The sequence below is a fragment of the Panthera pardus genome, unplaced genomic scaffold, assembly GCF_024362965.1.
Source record: "Panthera pardus isolate Hobbes unplaced genomic scaffold, ASM2436296v1 HiC_scaffold_8, whole genome shotgun sequence".
In the NCBI taxonomy this organism is placed as follows: Eukaryota; Metazoa; Chordata; class Mammalia; order Carnivora; family Felidae; genus Panthera; species Panthera pardus.
The window spans coordinates 5,951,404-5,969,218 of NW_026527013.1; the positions used below are offsets into that span (position 1 = coordinate 5,951,404).

Sequence of the window (17,815 nt, forward strand, 5' to 3'; positions counted from 1 at the left end):
CGAGAGGCACTGTGTTGAAATCCATTCACGGTTCTGCAGACCGCGGCAGGCGGGGAAAGCGGCGCGCCTGCGTGCAGGGGGGTAGACGCAATCCCGCGCTTTGCCTTTGCTGCGCATGCGCAACCTTGGCTCTTTCCGCGGCCGCTGTTGCTGGGAGTAGCTCTTGCTATGTGTCCTCAGCCTCTTTTTCGCTGTTCCCCGCCCGGCCTGTTCTCTGGCACCCACGCTCCCTCAGGACTGCCTTTCTCTTACGGGACAGTGTTTCATTAGGATCGCTGTTATGCCTAATTGCTGCCTCCTCCCCATAATTAGGCACCCGTGGGGAGCCCTTTCTATTTCAGCAAACTCGGGGGTGGCTAAGGACCGGCGGGACGGACGGGGTAGGGCTCAGGTCACTGTAGCGGCCTTAGGAGTCCAGCGGCATGACCCCTGACCTCGACCACAGGGCCAGGGTCATGGCCAGAGAGTTCCAGGCCAGACCCACCTGGGACATTTTAAGACGTTCCCTCATCTTCCCGCCCTGGAATGTGAGCCCAGCGTCTGGACAGTGCAGTAGATGGGCCTTGGTGTTAATTCCCCTCAGCCTGTCATCCTCGCGGCTTAACTGGCATGGTGGGTGCCGGGAAAATGTCCCCATCTGCAATCCTGGTTTTCGGAAAACAGCTTGTCTCTGCTCTCAGTTGCCAGGAAGAGGCTCACATTTTGCAGACATCTCGAGGTGTCCAGTCCCAGGAAGTCAGGGTTAGGCAGGCTGTGCCATACGCCCTGCCTACTCCCGGGCCCGCACAGGATCACTGGTGGGCATTGAAGGCTTGTGGGGACTCCTATGGTGACAGCTTACGGGTGGAACAGATAAAAGACTGGAGTCCGGAGAATAACAAGGAATGGAGAGGAAAAGGGGTTCTCCAGAAAAAAAGCTAAGCAGAAGATGCCACTTAATTTCTCCTGCTGAGGTCTGTCTTTGCTCCCAGGACGAAACTCATACCCTTCATTCTGGCACGTTAGTGTCACTGCTTGCCTGTCATTGGTCTGGATGAAATGGAAGGCTTAGACAACAGGAGTGGATACCAGAGATCAGAATTTTAGTTCTCATAGTATTATTTATTAACCACCCACTGATAGATGCTCCCTCACACAGAGAACATTTGAAAGACAAAGTCCCTGCCTGTTCTCAGAAACATGTAAATTCCACAGCAGGTGTTCTTAACCCTGGAGTCTGCCACCCTTGGGATGTCCATGAATGGCCCTCTGGGAAATCTGGGGGAATCTGTTGACCGCCTGAAGTAGCTTTGGAATTTTGCATGTGTGTGTACATTTTCCTGGGCAAGGAAGTGCCCAACTTTTATAAGATGTTCAAAAGTCCTAGGTCTTCAAAAGGGTTGAGACCCCAGGCTCTGAACATCCAGATTCTGTAGGTCAGCATTTCCCAACATACAGGCCTAGGACCACCTGCATCAGAATTACCTGGGATGCTGATTTACAGACAAGTTCCTGGCCTCCAGCCAGACCTGAGTCAGTCTTTCAGGGGTGGGGCCTGGGATGTTTTGTTCTGGGGCTGTTGATTTTGATGCAAGGCCAAACATGAGGACCATTTTACTGAGTTCACGTGTCCATAGCAAACAACTTATAAATAAGGGATTGGCATCAAAGTTGGGGGCAGGGGTCGCTGGTCCCTCGTGTCTGTGTCCCCTCCTTGGGAGAGAACCGCAGATGTAAGCTGTTCGGGTTGGGGGAGAAAGGGTTGAAATCCCATTGGGATGTGCCTCACCCCCACATACGGCACTAATTGAGCTAGAATGTCCAGGGGGAGGGCAGGACAGCCAGCCAAAGACACGGGTGTGCTTTTGGTCTGAGACTCCTGTGACTGAGTCGATCCCTCTACGACGGTCCACCCCAAATCCACAGCCTCCTGTCTCTTCTCGGACAAACCAATCCCAGGATCTTGTCTGGACCCTCCCCCCACCCCCCCCAACCCAAGGCTGATGTGTCTGCTCCTCGTCTCCTGGCCCGGGCCCTCTTGGCCACCTCGCTTGAAGACGATAGTAGAGATTCTGGGGCGGAAGCATCCAGAAGGCCTCTACCCCAACCTGCCCCACCTTTCGCTTCATTCCTCCTCCATTTTTTCCCGCACCTCCGCTGGCAGGCCCTCGTAAAGGGTGTCCTCCACCAGGAGCCCCACTCTCTTGAGCCCCACACAGTTGCCAAGTTCTTCTGGCAGAGCCTCCAAGCGGTTGCCCTTGAGCTCCAGGCGGCTGAGGGCCCTGAGGGCCCCCACCTGGGGCGAGAGCTGGCTCAAGTGGTTGTAGCCCAGGAGCAACGTCCGCAGCTTGCGGCAGAAGAAGAGCTCCTCCGGCAGGGCCTCCAGGGCATTGTAGGACACGGCCAGGTGCTGCAGGCTCTGGAGGAGGCCCAGCTCGGGCGGCAGGGAGCGCAGCCCGTTGTGGGAGATGTCCAGCAGGCGGAGGCCAGAGCACAGGCCGAGCTGGGTGGGCAGGGTCTCCAGCTTGTTGTGGCTGAGGTAGAGCTGCTCGAGGCCCCGGAGCTTGCGCACGTGCTCGGGGACGTAGGCGATCTGGTTGTGCCACAGCTTGAGCGTGACCAGCTTGCGACAGTGCTGGAAGCTGAGGATCTCTTCAATGGACCGCAAGTGGTTGTCCTTGAGGTCAAGTTCCTGCAGCGCCCCCAGGCTGAAGATGGCATGGGGGATGCGCTCCAGCCCGCAGGCCACCAGCTCCAGCTCCCGCAGCGCCGCCAGCTTCTTGAGGCTGTTCAGGGCCAGCAGGCGGGCCCCGTCGTTGTGCAGACTAAGCCGCTGCAGATGCCCGGCCACGTCGGTCACGCTGGCCGGCACCTTGCTGGCATTGCTCCGCAGAGACAGCACCTTGAGCTGCTTCAGCTCCCGGAGGCTCTCGAGGGTCGCCGCCCGAGCCAGCTCCGGGGGGAAGAGCCCCTCGAGGTGCAGCTCCTCCAGGCCACGCAGCCCGAACACCCACAGGGGCACCTCGCGGAGCTCCTCGCACTTGACCCGGATGACCTTCAGGCGGTCCCGCAGGAAGATCTGCAAGGAGAAGGGCAGCCGGGCGGGCGAGTGAAGCAGGCTGAGCTCTTGCAGGTGCAGCAGCTGCGAGAGGCCCGGGGGGAAGGTGATGTCGCAGATGGCCTCCAGCCGGAGCGCCTCCACCTCGCTGAGCTCGAAGACGGTGTCGGGCAGCCCCGGGAGCATGCAGAGGGCCAGCTCGAGCCGGCCGCGGGCGTTGCGCTGCAGCTTCTGCCGCAGCTTCTCGGGCGTCCACTCGTGGTTCAGGTTGAGCTGCTTCAGGCGGCTCTCGCTGACCTCGGAGAGGAAGACGGCAAAGCGCTTGGAGTAGAGGGAGTCATACTGGTCGATGAGGTGCAGCATGAAAGCAAAGTCGTTCTTGACGTCGGGGATGTCACCCATGCCCGTCTCCTCCCGCACAGAACGGAAGGAGTACTCCTTGAGGGGCCGGTGGAAGAGCCAGTAGAGGGTGTAGAGACAGGTGATCCCGTAGACGCACACGAAGGAGATGTAGCAGAAAGCCAGCTTGGAGAAGAGGTGGGCCTTCGTGTGGTTGCAGCAGAAGCTGGCGTAGCCCGTGACCTCCGAGGTCTCCACCCTGCAGGCCACCAGGAAGCTGATCTTCTCCACGTAGACCAGGTTGTAGACCAGGATGGCAAAGAACTTGCAGACTTTGAGCACCGTCTGCCGGATGTACATGGTGTACAAGATGTCCCCCTCTTCGACGTGCACGCGGAACTTCTTGACCTTCTCAAACAGGGCTTTGGCCTGCTCACCCTCCTTCTTGTCCAGTAGGGTGACGGCTGGTGGCTCAGTCACCACCTTCTCGGGCTCCACCAGCACCTTTTCCTTCTCACCCTCATTGGCTTTTCCCGGCCCCGCCGAGGCCTCCACGGTCGCTGTCGCCCGTCCGGTGGTGGGGCCCTTCTGGTTCTCCCCAGAGACCTCGGACAGGGCCCGTGTGGTCCACGGAGAGTCGAAACACTTGCCCAGAATGGAGATGAAGTGCTCGATCTTGGAGCTGGTGCCGGGGAACTTGAACCAGAAGCTGGTGCAGACCATGAAGATGAGCGTGTGAATGACGACCAGGTAGGGGAAGTACTTGGCGTACCAGTGGAGGGCTGTCTCGTAGCAGAGCTGGTTAATGAAGCTGTACTGCTGGAGGTCCAGATTGTTCTTGAGGCCGCTTACCTCCCGGAGGCCCCCCATCTGCTCGGAGACGCCCCGAGGCAGCAGTTGCTGGCAGGGGGCCTCTGAGAAATTCTCCTGGAGTTCGTGACTCGGCAGACAGATGATCTTGTCCTGTGTCACCTGGGAATGAGGGGGAAACAGGGCCAAGGAGCTGGGATGGCCTGCACGGTTGGGGGGAGAAAGGCAGGCTGAAAGTGGGAGACCCCAATCCCTGACTGTCCCCAGCAGGCTGTGACTTTGGAAGAGTCACTAAACTTCTGAGAATCAATCTTTGTCTGAAAAAAAGGAGTTAGGTTGAATTGCATCTTCCTTCTCCCTCCCGCCCCCCCCCCCCCCCCCGCCGAAAGATACTGACCTCCTAATCCTTAATACCTGTGGACAGATAGTCTTTGCAAAGCAGATGTGATCAAGTTAAGGTGGGGTCATTAAGGTGGGCTCTAATCCAGTGCGACCGTGTCCGTATAAAAAGGAGCCATTTGCACAGAGACCCGTGCGCAGAAGGGAGATGAGAGAAGGCCCGAGGCCACCAGAAGCCAGGAGAGAGGCATGGGACACATACATGCTCCCTCACAGCCCGTAGAAACACACAACCCTGTCAACCCTTTGACCTCACACGCTCAGTCTCCGGAACTGTGGGATCGAAGCAGGTAGCCCTCCGGAATATCCGGGCCGCGACCCCACACGCCCCGCCTCTCCGACCCGCTCAAACAGGCTCCGCCCCTGTAGGTCCCGCCCCCACAGACGGGCCCCACCCGGGCCCCGCCCCCTACGTGCCCCGCCAACTACCCGCTCATCCGGGCCCCGCCCCTCTCCACGCACCCAGGCCCCAACCCCTACAGGCCGCGCTCCATCCAGGCCCCGCTGCTGCCTCGCGCCTCACCTGCAGGGTGCAGCCGAAGACCCCGATCATGAGCATAGCCACGGTGAGGTACTCCGCCAGCACGTCCCACCAGGGTTTGAGCACCTTGAACGCGGGCTGCTGCTCCGTGAACTGCTTGAACTCGGCCACCGGAATCATCTTTCCTATGGGAGAGGAGGAGGCGGGGGTTGCAGAGACCCTCGAGAAGGGGCGTCTGGTGGCGGACCCCCAGAGGAGCCAGACACACGCCTCTGCTCCCAGTTTGTGCTCTGCCCTGCCCGAATCTGGCAGAAGGCACGAGCTGTGTGCCCCTCTCTCCCCCAGACCTCACCTTCTTCCTGAAGCCAAGCTACTACCAGTCTCACCACATCTGCTCCCCGGGATCCCTGCCCCCCCTCTGACGCCGCTCGCCCTTTCAGAGGTCAGGAAGGGCAGTCCACGGAGCCGCTGTCCCCCTGCTTGCCCGAGTGGCCTTCTCCCAGAACCCAGCCATCTCCCACCCTTGATGACGAGCCCAAACCACTCGCTCTGCCGCTCTGACTCCAGACACCTGGTGTCCGGACCGCTAGCCTCTGCTGTCTCTGCCACCCGGCCAGAGAGCGTCTGAGGCTGAGGACTTCCGGGGTGTGGGCCCCCCACCCCCTTCAGGGGCGCTCCGGGCACCACCTCCAACCTCCAACCGGAAAAGCCGGCTGGAGCCTGGCTCTGGTTACAGGGCCTGAGGGGCAGGGAGGGGCAAAGCTGAAGGCTGGTCAGTGGAGGGGAAGGAGGACTAGGACACCTGGGTTTCTAGAGGGATCGGTGCCCAGAAACTGAGGCAGACGACAGAAACCTGGGCTCTGACTGGGAGGGTAGGGGGTCGCCAGGATGGCCGGAGGGCAGAGGATCAGGAAATGGAAAACTCAGGGACAAAGCCAGAGTGACACCTACTGTCTGGGCTGGGGCTGGGCTGCCAGGCTCCTGGGCGGCCAGCCCGCTCTGTCTGTCCCTGGGTTTCACTTTAGACCAAGGTATCATTATTTCAGATACGGGACAGCCAGGAGCGAGTCACGTGGGGGCATGGGCCACAAGCTGGGACATCACCCTCCCAGAACAGGCAGCTGGGGAGCCTCCCTCCCCCTCTCCCGGAGGCTGGACGGAAGGAAAGGGAGGCCGCAAGGCCCCCACTGCCTTTTGAGGGGGCTCCCAGGCTGGACTGCCTCTCACAGCACCCTGCCTCCCTTTGCAGTCCCCAGGTCCCTGAGGCCTGGGGTTGACTCCCGGGCGGGGATGAGGTAGAGACGGACAGGGATGCAGGCTGTAAGCCCTGCCCGCCGGGCTGAGGGCGAGGTAGTCCACCACACCTTCTAATCCCTTCAAAGGCCCTCACATAGGGATGGCAGGGGCAGCGCCCCCCTGACTCAGGCCCTGACTCACCCAGAGCCGGGGACAGGCAGGGGGTGCACAGACAGAGCACGGGCTCCCTCCCACAATGCCCCATTCCTCACTCTCAGTTTGATGCCCTGTCCTAAAAGAAAAGCTGAGTAGAAGTGCCCCAGCGTATCAGTGCCGTCAGCCGGGAATCTTATCAGCAGCACCCTGGGGGCCACATGAACAATGTAGCCACCAAAAGGGACACCTGGGGGCATTCTGGAGTGTGCATACGGATGCAGGTGGGTACCCGGAGCCGGATACACTGGGCTGAGGGGAGACCCAGGACCTGTTCCAGCCAGCCACCGTTCTCCCTGCCCCGGGTACCTGTGAGGGACACAGCTGTTGGGGCTGCGACAGAAATGCCACGTACACAGGCGAGGACCAACTTCCTGCCTGGGTCCATCTCGCAGTGGCGGAAGCTGCAGTATCCACCAGGTCAAGACTACAATCAAAGGCAAGACGGCGGCGACACCGAGGGTCCCCGGTGGATGGCCCAGTGGCTCCCACGGAACAAGGTATATACACAACGCCATCAGAGGCAGACACTGGGGTTATCATTATCTGTCTCCATGACTCAAACTCGATGGCCTGAACCTGCCATTAAGCTTCCACAGACACAAGGCTGGCCCCCCCTTTGTCTGAGCAGGGCTGGCGGGAGGGCCCTGGGCAGAGGGCTCCAGGGATGGGGAGCCCAGAGGAAAACAACAGCACGGCCATACGCAACTTATGGCCACCAGATGCTTCCGGTGCCTCCTTGAATCCCCACTCTGGGGGAGGGAGGGCACCACAACCCTCATTTTCCAGACTCAAGGGGAGGGAAGGAACCAGCTGAAGCTTTCACAGCTACAAGCGGTATGTGAGGCGTGACTCCCAAGTCTCATCTGTCCCCTAGCGCCCTGTCTGCTTCATCTTGGGTGAGAACCTCTCGCTGGGATGCAGCATCTTTGCCAAAAGGAGCCCGGAGGAGAGTGTTCTAGCAGAGAATGTTCTAGCAGAGAAAAGATGGGCGGAGGGCTGCTCTGCAGGGCAGGCCCTGGGGGTTCTGGTCGGCCTGGGACGGGGTCGTGCCCCCCGCCTAGCCTCAGCTCTACTATGCATGCCTCACCCCTGCGTCTCCCCTCTCAGACCCTCCCCAGGCTCCCAGCTTGCCTCCTGGGGGCAGTGGTGGGTGCTCGGGGTCCAGCGCCCCTCCTTGCCCACAACCCGTGCTAAAGGGCAAGGAGGACACAGGGGTAACTGTCAGCCCTGAAACGGGCTTTGAAGCACACAGGTCCAACCTTTGACTTCTACACAAGAGAGAAACTAAGGTCGGGGGTGGGGGTAGGGGTCCCCTAGTAGCAGATCTTGGGTCAGGCCCCAGACCTGGGGACTCTCCACCTAGTACTTTTCCAAGCTGCCCAGCCAGGACTTGGGAGTCAGGGAGTCTTGAGGTTTAATAGTCCCAGAGAGGGCAACTTGGTAGGGACCCCCGGTGGTAGGGTTCTGGGGCGTCCAGGGGAACATGGCCAAGACCCCATGGGGGTCTCCCCCAGCCTGCTGATCTGTCCTTGGCCAGGCTGGCCTGCTCCCTGACAGGCGCCCTAGGTCTGGCCAAGGCCGAGGCTCTCGCCGCCTCCACCCCCTCCCCAGCTCCTTGTGTCCCTGGCCGGCGGGCCGCGGGCTCAGGCGGCAGTGCCGGCGGCACCTGGGGCGGTCCTCACGTGGGCCAGACCCCCACCCCGCCACCCGGTCCCCAGGGACGGGGAGCCTCCTACTCACCGCTCTGGCTGGGACGCTGGGCCCAACTCCTGGGTCCCTGGGAGCGGAGCAGCCGGGACTCCCGCAGAGTTCCCGGGCCAGCCTGGGTGAGTCAGGGCGGGCGGGCGGGACAGGAGCCCGGGAGCCGCCCCGCCCGCCCGCCCCGGGGACGTCTCGGCTCCGCCTCCCTTTGGGTCCTCCCAGGTCGCCCCCTACTCCAGACGCCAAGGGATTGCGGGAGGAGGGCAATCCGAATCCAGCTCTCCACGATCGTGGAGGGTGAGGGGCGGGCCGGAGGGCAGAGGTCTTAGAACTTTGGGCCGGGCTGCAGTCAGGGAAACTAGGGGGCCCCCCCCGGAGGCGCTGCGCGGCTCCCAAAGCCGGCCTGTGGGCCCCCTTCCAGGATCTAAGCTGTAGAGACCCTGTCAGGAACAGGTGAAGGGCCTCCTCATCCTTGCCCCCACCCCCACCCCAAGGGGCAGCCACCTGGCTGCCAAATCCAGAGGAACAGAGTCCAGGGGAAGGGAGGGGGCTTCCCCTTCCTGCTCTGACCACCCAGCCAAGGGAGGATGAGCAGAGTGGGGTGCTTACCTGTCTGGCCCTGCCCAGCCTTGAGACCTTCTCCGGACTTCGGAGGATGGGTAAGCTGCTCCCAGGTCTTGGGGGCGGCACAAGGGCTGGAAGGCTCTGGGATCTGGGGCTGGAGTCCGGTCTGGGAGGGCAGCTTCTAGAGAGGATGGCTGCCTCCCCACCCCCACTCATCCCTCCCTGGCCGAGAAGGCCTGAGCTGGGTCTTACACTGGCAAAGCACCCTTTCAGCCTGGAGGCATCCGGTGAACTTTGACCCGTTCTGTCTGCAAAACTGAAGGGAGAGGGGACCTTGACAAAGTGGGGGAATGAGATCCCTCCCCCACGGGGAGGCTCACGACTTCCACTAGACTGGAGACAGTCTGAGACCCGAGGCTTGAAACCTCGAAGATTGAGACCCCCTCTAAGCTTGGGTTCCTCTGCGAAGCCCTGTAGTGGGCGCGACCCTTGGAGACCCGGCCTCTTTCAGGTGTCTGTGGGTTCTACCACAGGCAGCTCGAAGACAGACAGACAGACAGACAGACAGGAGGCCCTCTTCTCTCTGAGAGTGCCCATGCCCTGGTCTACAGCTTTACGCCGGGGTGACCATCCTGATACACATGGCTTTGCACACTTGTACAAATCGCCGAGGTCACTGTGACGGCAGCCCCATGACTGCTGTGTCCCCAACCCTTGGGATGGTACCTGGCACACGGGGTGGGGGGGCATTCAGTAAATGACAGGTGGGTGGATGACTGAGGTGTCGCCTTAGGTGCAGACCCTGACACAGGGAATTGGAGGCAAATGGTCCACCCGGAAGGTGATCCCAGGGCGCCCTGGGGGGGGGGGGTGGGTAGCTGGGAAGTGACCCTGGGAAAGGAAGGAGGCCAGCAGGCATCCGTGAGGGTAAACGGAACAGGTTCACAGGCAGCTGGGGCTCTGTTCTGCTGGGAGACGGTGGAGGACACACCGCCAAGTTGTCCAACCCAAGGGGCGAGGGGGTTGAAAAGGGCTGACCCGTCAGCTCCTGTCAGGCTGCGGGTTGCTCTGGAGAAGGGGGGGCGGAGGGGACTCTGCGGCACCTGCCACAGGTGTAGACGCCCCAGGAGAACAGCCAGGTCACGGGACACACGTACGCACCACGCCTTCCAGTTATTCTCCCGAAGGACCGTCTGCTTCACACCCCCATTGGTGGCGCGTGAGTCCCCCCCCCCCCCATCGATCACACCCAGCCTTTAAAAAGCATTGTGGTAAAATACCATGACGTAGAACTTACCACTGTCACCGCGGTGAAGTGTGCAGTTCAGCGGCACTGAGTGCACTGACGTTGTTCTGAAACCATTTCCACCGTCCGACTCCAGAATGCTTTTCATTTTCCAATGCCGAGATTCTGTCCCCATTAAACCCTGGCCCCGGCCCCCTGCCTCCCGCCACCTGCTGTCTGTCTCTACCAACGGGCCTCTCCTAGAGAGCCCGCGTAAGGGGAATCCTACCGTGTTCGTCCTTCCGTGACTGGCTTCTGCCACCGAGCACGCGTTGCCGAGGTCCATCCGTGTTGTAGCGGGTGTCAGAATATCTTTCCTTTTTAACGCTGAAAAATATTCCGTTGTGTGGCTGGACCACATTTTGTTTATCCATTCATCTGTCGATGGATCCTCTACCCCTTGGCCGTCGTGGATAGTGGTGCTCTGAACCCAGGGGTGCAAATATCTCTTCAGGTTCCTGCTTCCCATTCTTTGGGGTGGGATTGCTGGATCACATGGGAAGTCCGTTTCATTTTTTCGAGGAACCGCCGCCCGGTCTTCCACAGCGGCTGCACCTGCACCATGTTCCCACCAACCGTGCACGAGGGCTCCCATTTCTTCACATCCTCACCGACACTTGTTATTTAACACTCAGCTTTTAAGGTTTTGTGAATGGGAGGTAGTTATCGATCGCTGCCAAACAAATCACCCCCAAGCCTAGGAGCTTAACACAACTAGCATTTATTGTCTCACACAATCTCTGAGGGTCGGGAACCTGAGAGTGAGTGTCATGGGTGGTTCACACCTCCCTCTCCCACTGGCCCCAGATATCACTGATTTGCTTTCTGACACTACAGATTAGCCTGGATTTTCCAGAATGTTATATACATGGAATCATGCAGCACGTTGTGTGTGTGTGTGTGTGTGTGTGTGTGTGTGTGTGTGTGGCTTCTTTTGTTCTGCAGGATATTTTTGAGATTTGTCCCTGTTTTGAGTGGCTTGGTACTTTGTTGCTTTTTATTTATTTTTAATTTTTTAAATAAAGTTTATTCATTTATTTTGAGACAGAGAGAGAGAGGGAGAGAGAGAGAGAAACCCAAGCAGACTCTGTGCTGTCAGCACAGAGCCAGACGCAGGGCTTGAACCCATGAACTGTGAAATCATGACCTGAGCCGAAACCAAGAGTCGAGGCTTAACCAAATGTGCCACCCAGGCGCCCCAGTAGTTTGTTGCTTTTTCTGGCCGAGGAGTATTCTACTGTAGGGTACTCTCTGGTTTGCATAATCCGTCCCTGTTGATGGACATTTGAAGAGCGTTCTTAAAAGAAGGAGGAGCCCAGATCCCAGTGAAATGCAGAGTGGGTTCAGTGTAGCCTCGGAGGGGCCTTGCGCTATAAAAGGTGAGGGGCAGGCATCTGGGGGTGGCCAGTGGATGTGACTTGCTGGGAAGGGCACTGCTGGTGAATGGGCGGGTGGGCGGGGGGGGGGGACCAGGCTGCTGTCATGCCAGAAGGGGCTCACACAGGTGATGCTCGGAAGACTTGGGGAGGAGGTGAGGCCAGAATGATCTACTCTGGAGGGCAGCGCCCTGAGGAATGGTGAGGGGGCACCTCTCCCAGACTGGAGGGAGGGGCCATTGAAAGGACAAATTCCAAAGGGTTTTGACCTTGCCCCCTCTCTCTTCCATTCCCCGAACCTCAACTGAACTCAGGCGCAACTCCTGAGGGGAGAAAGCCAAACCCCTGCTTCCGGCCACACCCTAGTTAAGTCTATCTTCCTTGTCCAGGTTCAGCCAGGTGCCAAAGCCCCCCACGCCCCGTCCTGTGCATGAAGCCCCCCCAGTTCCAGACAGTAGTGAACTGCTCCTGTGTGGGCATGCAGGCATGTGATGGGCAAAGGGTTGGGGCAGAGGGCGCTGGCTCTTTGGGATGGGGGAGGGGGTGGCTCAGTTTGGACAGAGGAGGTATCAGAGGTAGAAAGCACTGTGGGGGGGGGGGGGGTAGGTGTCCTAGCAATAAGCAGAGATGAAGGAGGGCGGCCGGCTCTGTCTTCCCACTCCTACCTCCCCCTTGCCCCAGTCCCCTGTGGAGGTCCTTCCACGGAGACCCCTGCGCGGGCTGGGAAAGGCACCTCCCACTCCCACCGGCTGTGCTGGGCAGCCTCCGACAGGGTCGTCTCTGCTCCTTCAGGCACCAGTTTTGACACCCCCCCCCGGTTGACTCCCCCCCCCCGCCCAAAGCTCGGCTCTGCTAATTGCTTTTGCTGACTTGACATAGGAGCATGTGGGGAGGGGGGTGCCCTGCCCTGCCGAGGGCTCGGAGCCTCTCACAGTTCTCTCTCCCCGCCCTCCCCAGCCTTCCTCTCTTCTTGTGTTCTCCCAAATCCGAGCCTACCCCTAAATTCCCACGGCTGCATTCTCTCCGTGGTCCGCCTCCCGCAACCAATGTAGGGGCTTCCTGGGGTCTGGGAAAAGCCTTGGATATGAGAGGGGCGGAGGCCCGCGGGGACCCTGGGGGGCCAGGCCTCCGCTGTCGAGAAGGCGAGGACTGGGACCAGGGACACTGAGCGGCGGGATTGGTTGACTGGGCACGAGGCACGATGGTCCCGCCCCCTGGTTGCCAGGGCCCGGCCTATCCGCGTCCAGGCGGGCATCGGTCGCCAGGTGGTTGGGGTGGGGGCCAAGGCAGGTGTGTATGTTTGGAGGAAGGGGCCCGGCCCCGTCGGGACCCCAAGGGACTCCCTCCCGAAGCCCCTGCGGCTGGGAGTCTGGGGCCCTGCGGCGCGGCCGCGGAGAAGCCGCCCCTCCTTCCACCGCGCCTCTCCCCACCGCCCCCGGCGCGCTCCCGCCCGCCGCCTCCCGGGGCTGGATCGAGCGCGCGCGCCCCCGTCTCCCCTTCCGCGGCCGAGGGGCGGGCCCGGCTCCCCGCGCCACCGCCCGCAGCCCCCTCCCCTCGCCTGCCGGCGGCTCACGCCAGCCCCGGCGCTCCCGCCCGGCCCCACCCCAGGCGACCCAGCGTGGAGAGGCGGGCGGCCAGAGCCCGAGGTGAGCGCGGCGCGAGCAGGTGGAGCGGGCGGAGCGGACCAGGGCCCGGCTGGGGGAGGGGGACGGGCTCCGGACGCGGCTCTTTGTCTCCGCGAACCCCTTCGCGGGCCGCCCGGGCCGCTCCTCCCCCTGGCAGGTGCCCGCATCCTCGGGGAGGGCGCTGGGGGCCGGGGAGGGGACCAGGGCTTGCGCTCCCGTCCCCCTCAGCTGGAGCCTGTGGCAGACCCCCGTCCCCGAGGCTGGTGGTCCGGGTCTCTGAAGGGGCGAGGGGTAGGGGCGTGGGTCTCGGGTCCTGAAAGGGAGCCGAGGCGGGTGGGCTGGGGCAGGCAGGGCCTCTCAGCTTTGGAGGAAGGCGGTGAGGGTGGGACCAGGGGACCACCGTGAGCAGCTGGGCTGGTGAGTGGGTGTGTGGGTGGGAGGGAAGTGGATCGAAGCCGAAGTGTGGGCGCCTGTGGGTGGGGAAGGAGCAGCGAGGTGCCGGGACCCGGGTCCCTGCAGGCAGCGTAGCAGCGCAGGAGCTGGGATGCTGATCTGTCTGTCTCCTCATCAGGTGCGGGATGGACAAGAGGGACAAGGCCAGGGCGGGGGCCGCCACAAGGACTCCGGCTTCTCGCCCTCCCGGCCTTCCCACCCCCAGACCCCCGGGGTCTCCTCGACCCCCTCCCCCAGTAACCAGCGCGGCGCTCCGAGTTCTGGGGGCAGCGGGAGCTGCAGGGCGAGGGCCCCTGGCCGAGCGAGCTGGAAGTACCCGGGCAGCCGCTCTCCCGGAGGCTGCTCCCCGGGTGGGATCAACTCGGAGCGCTGGGACAGGCCCCCGGAGTCCAGGTATCCCGCCCTCTTTGCCCCCATTCAGACCCCGTCTTTCTGTCCCCCCTTTCCTTGTGAGGCTGCTGCCTCCCCTTCCTTTCCGGAGGCACCGCCTTGACTTGGCCTTCTCCCCGCAGCCTCCAGGCCCCCAGCTGCTGGGAGAGGGGAGCGGGCCTCTGCCAAGACCCCAGGCCCAGGCTCTGTCTCTAGCCCGGGACGTGCCAGCGGGACCACCAGGTAAAATGCCTCTCCAGTCCCTTTGGCAAGGGCTACTGTCACTAACTGGAAACTTTCAATTTTACACATGAATTGGGGGAGTGGGTGCATTTGCAGGTCGCTGGGCACAGGTTGCGTGTCCCCAGAGAGGGCATTGGTGGGAACATACAGGCTTGGGAGAAAGCAAAGAGTTCCTTCTTGAGCGGGGCCGCTCCTGTCCCTAGGCTAGGCACTCTTGCGCAGAAAGGGCTTCGGCCCCCAGCTGAGGAACCCGTGGCCAGAGGAAAAGCCCCAGAAACACCTAGAAGGAGCCCGCTGAGCGCCGGGGCACGGAGAGGTACGTGGCCTGGGGGTGGGGTGGGGAACGGGGTTCCTGGGCAGTGAAGGGGACCAGCCTGGAAGTATCGGTGACCCTCTGGCCTTCTACTTCGTCCCCAGACTCTTCCGGGCCCTCCCCAGGCGCCCCTTCCCCAGCCACCTCCCGTCGGTCCCGGGCTGCAGGAGCTGAAGTGGGTCTCCCTCGGGCAGCTCCGAATGCCCGGCCGCGGCCTCCGACCGAGGCCTCCAGGAAATCCGTGAGCAGTACCCCGCAGCATGGTGCCGCGGAGCCGAGCCCCGCCACCAGGAGGCGACCCAGCGCCGGCGGAGGTCTCCAGAGGCCAGCCTCACGCCCCTTAGGCTCCAACGCCACTCCCCTGTCCTCCCCTGCCCGCTCCGGGGCCTCGCCGGGTGGAACACCCCGGGCTCCCGGGCAGCCCTCGCAGCCCTCGCACCCCAAGGCGAAAGGGCTGCAGGCTCTACGCCCCCGCCAGTCCACACCCCCAAGGAAGAGCGCTACCCCCGCGCCGGGCTTTTCTCCTCCAATAGCCACACCCTCTCCACCGGGTTTGACTGCACAACTGGCACCGCCTCCGCAAATCACAGGCACTCCCCTGCCGGCCACTCTCCCTCCGTCTCCACCGACCACGCCCCCTCCTCGCTCTCCTACCTGCCCTTTGGCCACGCCCCCTCCCCTAGCCCCTCCTTCCTCTGCTCCACTCGCTCTGCAGACCCTCCCCTCTCCGCCGGCCACACCCCCCTCGCAAGCCCCACCCACACACGTGGGTACCTCCTTTCTGGAGGCATCCACCTCTCCTACGGCCGCTTCTCAGGCTTCATTCTCTCCATCCGTGTCACCCCCTCTGCAGAGTATGCCCCCAACCCAAGCTTCTCCAGCTTTGCCCTCTCTTCTGACTCTCCCCTCTCCCTTGGCCACACCTCCTCTGTCGGCTCCTGGATCACCAGCCACGGCTCCTCTACCACCAGCCACTTCCCTTCTACAAGCCTCTTTGACTCCAGCAACTTCTCTGCTGAATCCGCCCTCTCCCCAAGCCACACCCCCTCTGCAGGACTTTTCTGCTTTGACTACTCCCCCTCCACGGACCAGTCCTTCCCTATCACCTTCCCCACTTCAGGCTATGCCCTATACAGTGACCACACCTCCCACGCAGGACACTTCTCTGGCCACATACCCTCTACAAACCTCTCCCTGCCCTCTGACCACCCTCTCTCTGCAGGGTTCTCCTCTGTGCTCTCCATTTCCTTTGGCCTCACCATCGCTGCAGGCTCCGCCTTCTCTCCTGGACACGCCCCCTCCACAGACCCCACCTCATCTGGCCACACCCCCTCCACAGGCCTCTCCCTCTCCGACCCGGTTCTTTACAGAGGTCCCACCCTCTCTGGCCTCACCACCTCTGCAGGCACCTTCTCCCCTAGCCACGCCTCCTCCACAGACTCCAATTTCCCTGGCCACAACCCCTCTACAGGCCGCACCCCCTCAGGCCTTGCTCCCAGTTCAGGCCCCACCGTCTCTGCGGGCCCCTCTCTCCCCTCCGGCTTCACCACCTCTGCAAGACCCTCCCACTCCCTTGGCCACTCCCCCTCTCCAGGCTCCACCTTCCCTGGCCTTGCCTCCTCTTCAGGTTCCTCCCTCTCCCCCTGCCTCACCCCCTCCGCGGACAACTCCCTCTCCCCTGGCCACACTTTCTCCTCAGGCTCCACCTTCCCTGGTCTTGCCTCCTCTCCAGGCCTCTACGCTCCCTTTGCAGGCTCCTCCCCCGCCCCTGGCCACGCCCCCTCACCAGACTCCACCTTCCCTGGCCCTACCTCCTCTGCAGGGCTCTATTCTCCCTTTGCAGGCTCCTCCCTCGCCTCTGGCCACGCCCCCTCCTCAGGCTCCACCTTCCCTGGCCTTGCCCCCGCTGCAGGTCCCTCCCTCTCCCCTGGACTCACCCCCTCTGCAGGCCCCACGCCGCCCCCCGACCCCAGGTCCCGATGCCCCGATCCCGGGCCCACGGCTGACCCTGGCGCTGGCCCCAGCTCCGCCGCCACCGCCCTCCCGCAGCCCGTCCAGTACGCTGAGCGGCCCGGATCTGGCGGGCCACAGCAGCAGTGCCACCAGCACGCCGGAAGAGCTGCGCGGCTACGACAGCGGGCCGGAGGGCGGCGCCGCCGCCTCCCCTCCCGCCGACGCGGAGCTCGCCGCCTGCCACCCGGCCTCCTGGAGCCGAGGTCCCCCTCCGCCGCTGGCTGTGCGCAGCACCCCAGGTAAGCAGCCCCCTGACCTCGCCGAGCTGTGGGAGGAGCGAAGTCCGGGGATGGTAGGAGGGCGGGATGGGAGGCGGGGCTTTCCAGCTCGCGGGCAGGGCAGTCGGGTCTGGGGCGGAACCGGGAGGAGGGGCGGGGCCTTGCGGCTGGAGCCCAGGTGCCCGCCCCTTGAGCCCAGTCCAGCCTCTCTCTCCGCAGGAGCGCCTCTGCCTTGGCCTCCTTCTGCCGGGCCAGGCTCCGCTGACGGCCTGTGCACCATCTACGAGGCAGAGGGGCCCGAGTCGGCGACCCCCGCCCCAGACGCGCTGGATTCGGGTCCTGGGCCCGGCGCGGGTGGTGGGAAGGTCGTGGCTGGAGCAGGCGCGGGGGCGACCTCGCGCGGCGCGAAGCCGGCGCGCCTGGGCGAGCTGCCGCTGGGGGCGCTGCAGGCGAGCGTCGTGCAGCACCTGCTGAGCCGGACGCTGCTGCTAGCTGCGGCCGAGGGTGCCGCGGGCGGCAGCGGCGGTGGCCCAGGGGTTGCGGGGGCTGGTGGCGTCGCGGGGGGTGCCCGGACTGCGCTCAGCGACGCCGAACTGGGCCGCTGGGCTGAACTGTTGTCTCCCCTGGACGAGTCCCGCGCCAGCATCACCTCGGTCACCAGCTTCTCCCCGGACGACGTGGCTTCCCCCCAGGGTGACTGGACGGTGGTAGAGGTGGAGACCTTCCACTGAGCCAGACCCTTGGCCCCGCCCACCATACCCATCCCTGCCTTAGGACCCGCCCCTCTGGCTACGCCTCTGTATCTTAGACTGCCCGCCTGTCTGCTCTCCTTCGGGAGTCTGGCTCCCGTTGGATTGGACGTAGCCCCCTAGAGCCCTAGATTTTGGGTCAGGCTCTCGACCCACCCACGCCTGTGGCCGAGGTCTTTCCCTCGAGCCCCGCCCCTTTGGCCTGGAAACACGCCGACTCCCCTCGAGCCCCGCCCCCTCCCTCCGCTTAGGCTCCGCCCCGCGTCCTGTGTATTGTCTACCACGCGCTGCCCGAGTTTGCAATAAAAGCCGGGACGCTGCAGCCTGTGCACCTTCGAAGTCGCCTAGGGGGTCTACCGCGGGGCGGCGAGAGGGGCTGGGCCTGCCG

At 62.9% G+C, this 17,815-nt stretch overlaps 2 protein-coding genes across 9 annotated transcripts; one reads left to right on the top strand and one right to left on the bottom strand.

Annotated features, from left to right (window-relative positions):
* Positions 1 to 1,962: 1,962 nt before the first annotated feature.
* LRRC8E (leucine rich repeat containing 8 VRAC subunit E) lies at positions 1,963 to 8,351 on the bottom strand. Of its 6 annotated transcripts, none has more exons than XM_019427917.2 (3): positions 8,259 to 8,351; positions 5,109 to 5,251; positions 1,963 to 4,348 (listed from the first exon to the last, which is right to left on the bottom strand). In XM_019427917.2, exons 2-3 carry the CDS (start codon positions 5,244 to 5,246, stop codon positions 2,105 to 2,107), a joined length of 2,382 nt encoding a protein of 793 aa, XP_019283462.2. In that variant the 5' UTR covers positions 5,247 to 5,251; positions 8,259 to 8,351; the 3' UTR covers positions 1,963 to 2,104. The 6 variants fall into 6 exon arrangements, with proteins under 6 accessions (XP_019283462.2, XP_019283463.2, XP_019283465.2 ...); XM_019427918.2 differs by lacking the exon at positions 8,259 to 8,351 and adding an exon at positions 5,638 to 6,243; XM_019427920.2 differs by lacking the exon at positions 8,259 to 8,351 and adding an exon at positions 5,419 to 6,243.
* A 4,086-nt stretch (positions 8,352 to 12,437) lies between these two features.
* Positions 12,438 to 17,749, top strand: PRR36 (proline rich 36). Of its 3 annotated transcripts, none has more exons than XM_053898041.1 (6): positions 12,438 to 13,090; positions 13,641 to 13,915; positions 14,035 to 14,134; positions 14,338 to 14,450; positions 14,552 to 16,699; positions 16,883 to 17,749. In XM_053898041.1, exons 1-6 carry the CDS (start codon positions 12,741 to 12,743, stop codon positions 17,407 to 17,409), a joined length of 3,513 nt encoding a protein of 1,170 aa, XP_053754016.1. In that variant the 5' UTR covers positions 12,438 to 12,740; the 3' UTR covers positions 17,410 to 17,749. The 3 variants fall into 3 exon arrangements, with proteins under 3 accessions (XP_053754016.1, XP_053754018.1, XP_053754019.1); XM_053898043.1 differs by having other exon boundaries at positions 12,685 to 13,090; positions 16,898 to 17,749; XM_053898044.1 differs by lacking the exon at positions 12,438 to 13,090 and adding an exon at positions 13,134 to 13,226.
* The last annotated feature ends 66 nt before the right edge of the window (positions 17,750 to 17,815 follow it).

What these genes read in the sequence shown, in the direction of transcription:
- PRR36 (XM_053898041.1), top strand. Translation starts at nt 12,741, where the DNA reads ATGTTTGGAGGAAGGGGCCCGGCCCCGTCGGGACCCCAAGGGACTCCC. An exon ending in GACAGGCCCCCGGAGTCCAG is followed by an intron (nt 13,916 to 14,034) that starts GTATCCCGCCCT and finishes TTCTCCCCGCAG; the next exon opens with CCTCCAGGCCCCCAGCTGCT. An exon ending in GAGCGCCGGGGCACGGAGAG is followed by an intron (nt 14,451 to 14,551) that starts GTACGTGGCCTG and finishes CTTCGTCCCCAG; the next exon opens with ACTCTTCCGGGCCCTCCCCA.
- LRRC8E (XM_019427917.2), bottom strand. Translation starts at nt 5,246, where the DNA reads ATGATTCCGGTGGCCGAGTTCAAGCAGTTCACGGAGCAGCAGCCCGCG. An exon ending in TCTTCGGCTGCACCCTGCAG is followed by an intron (nt 4,349 to 5,108) that starts GTGAGGCGCGAG and finishes CCTCATTCCCAG; the next exon opens with GTGACACAGGACAAGATCAT.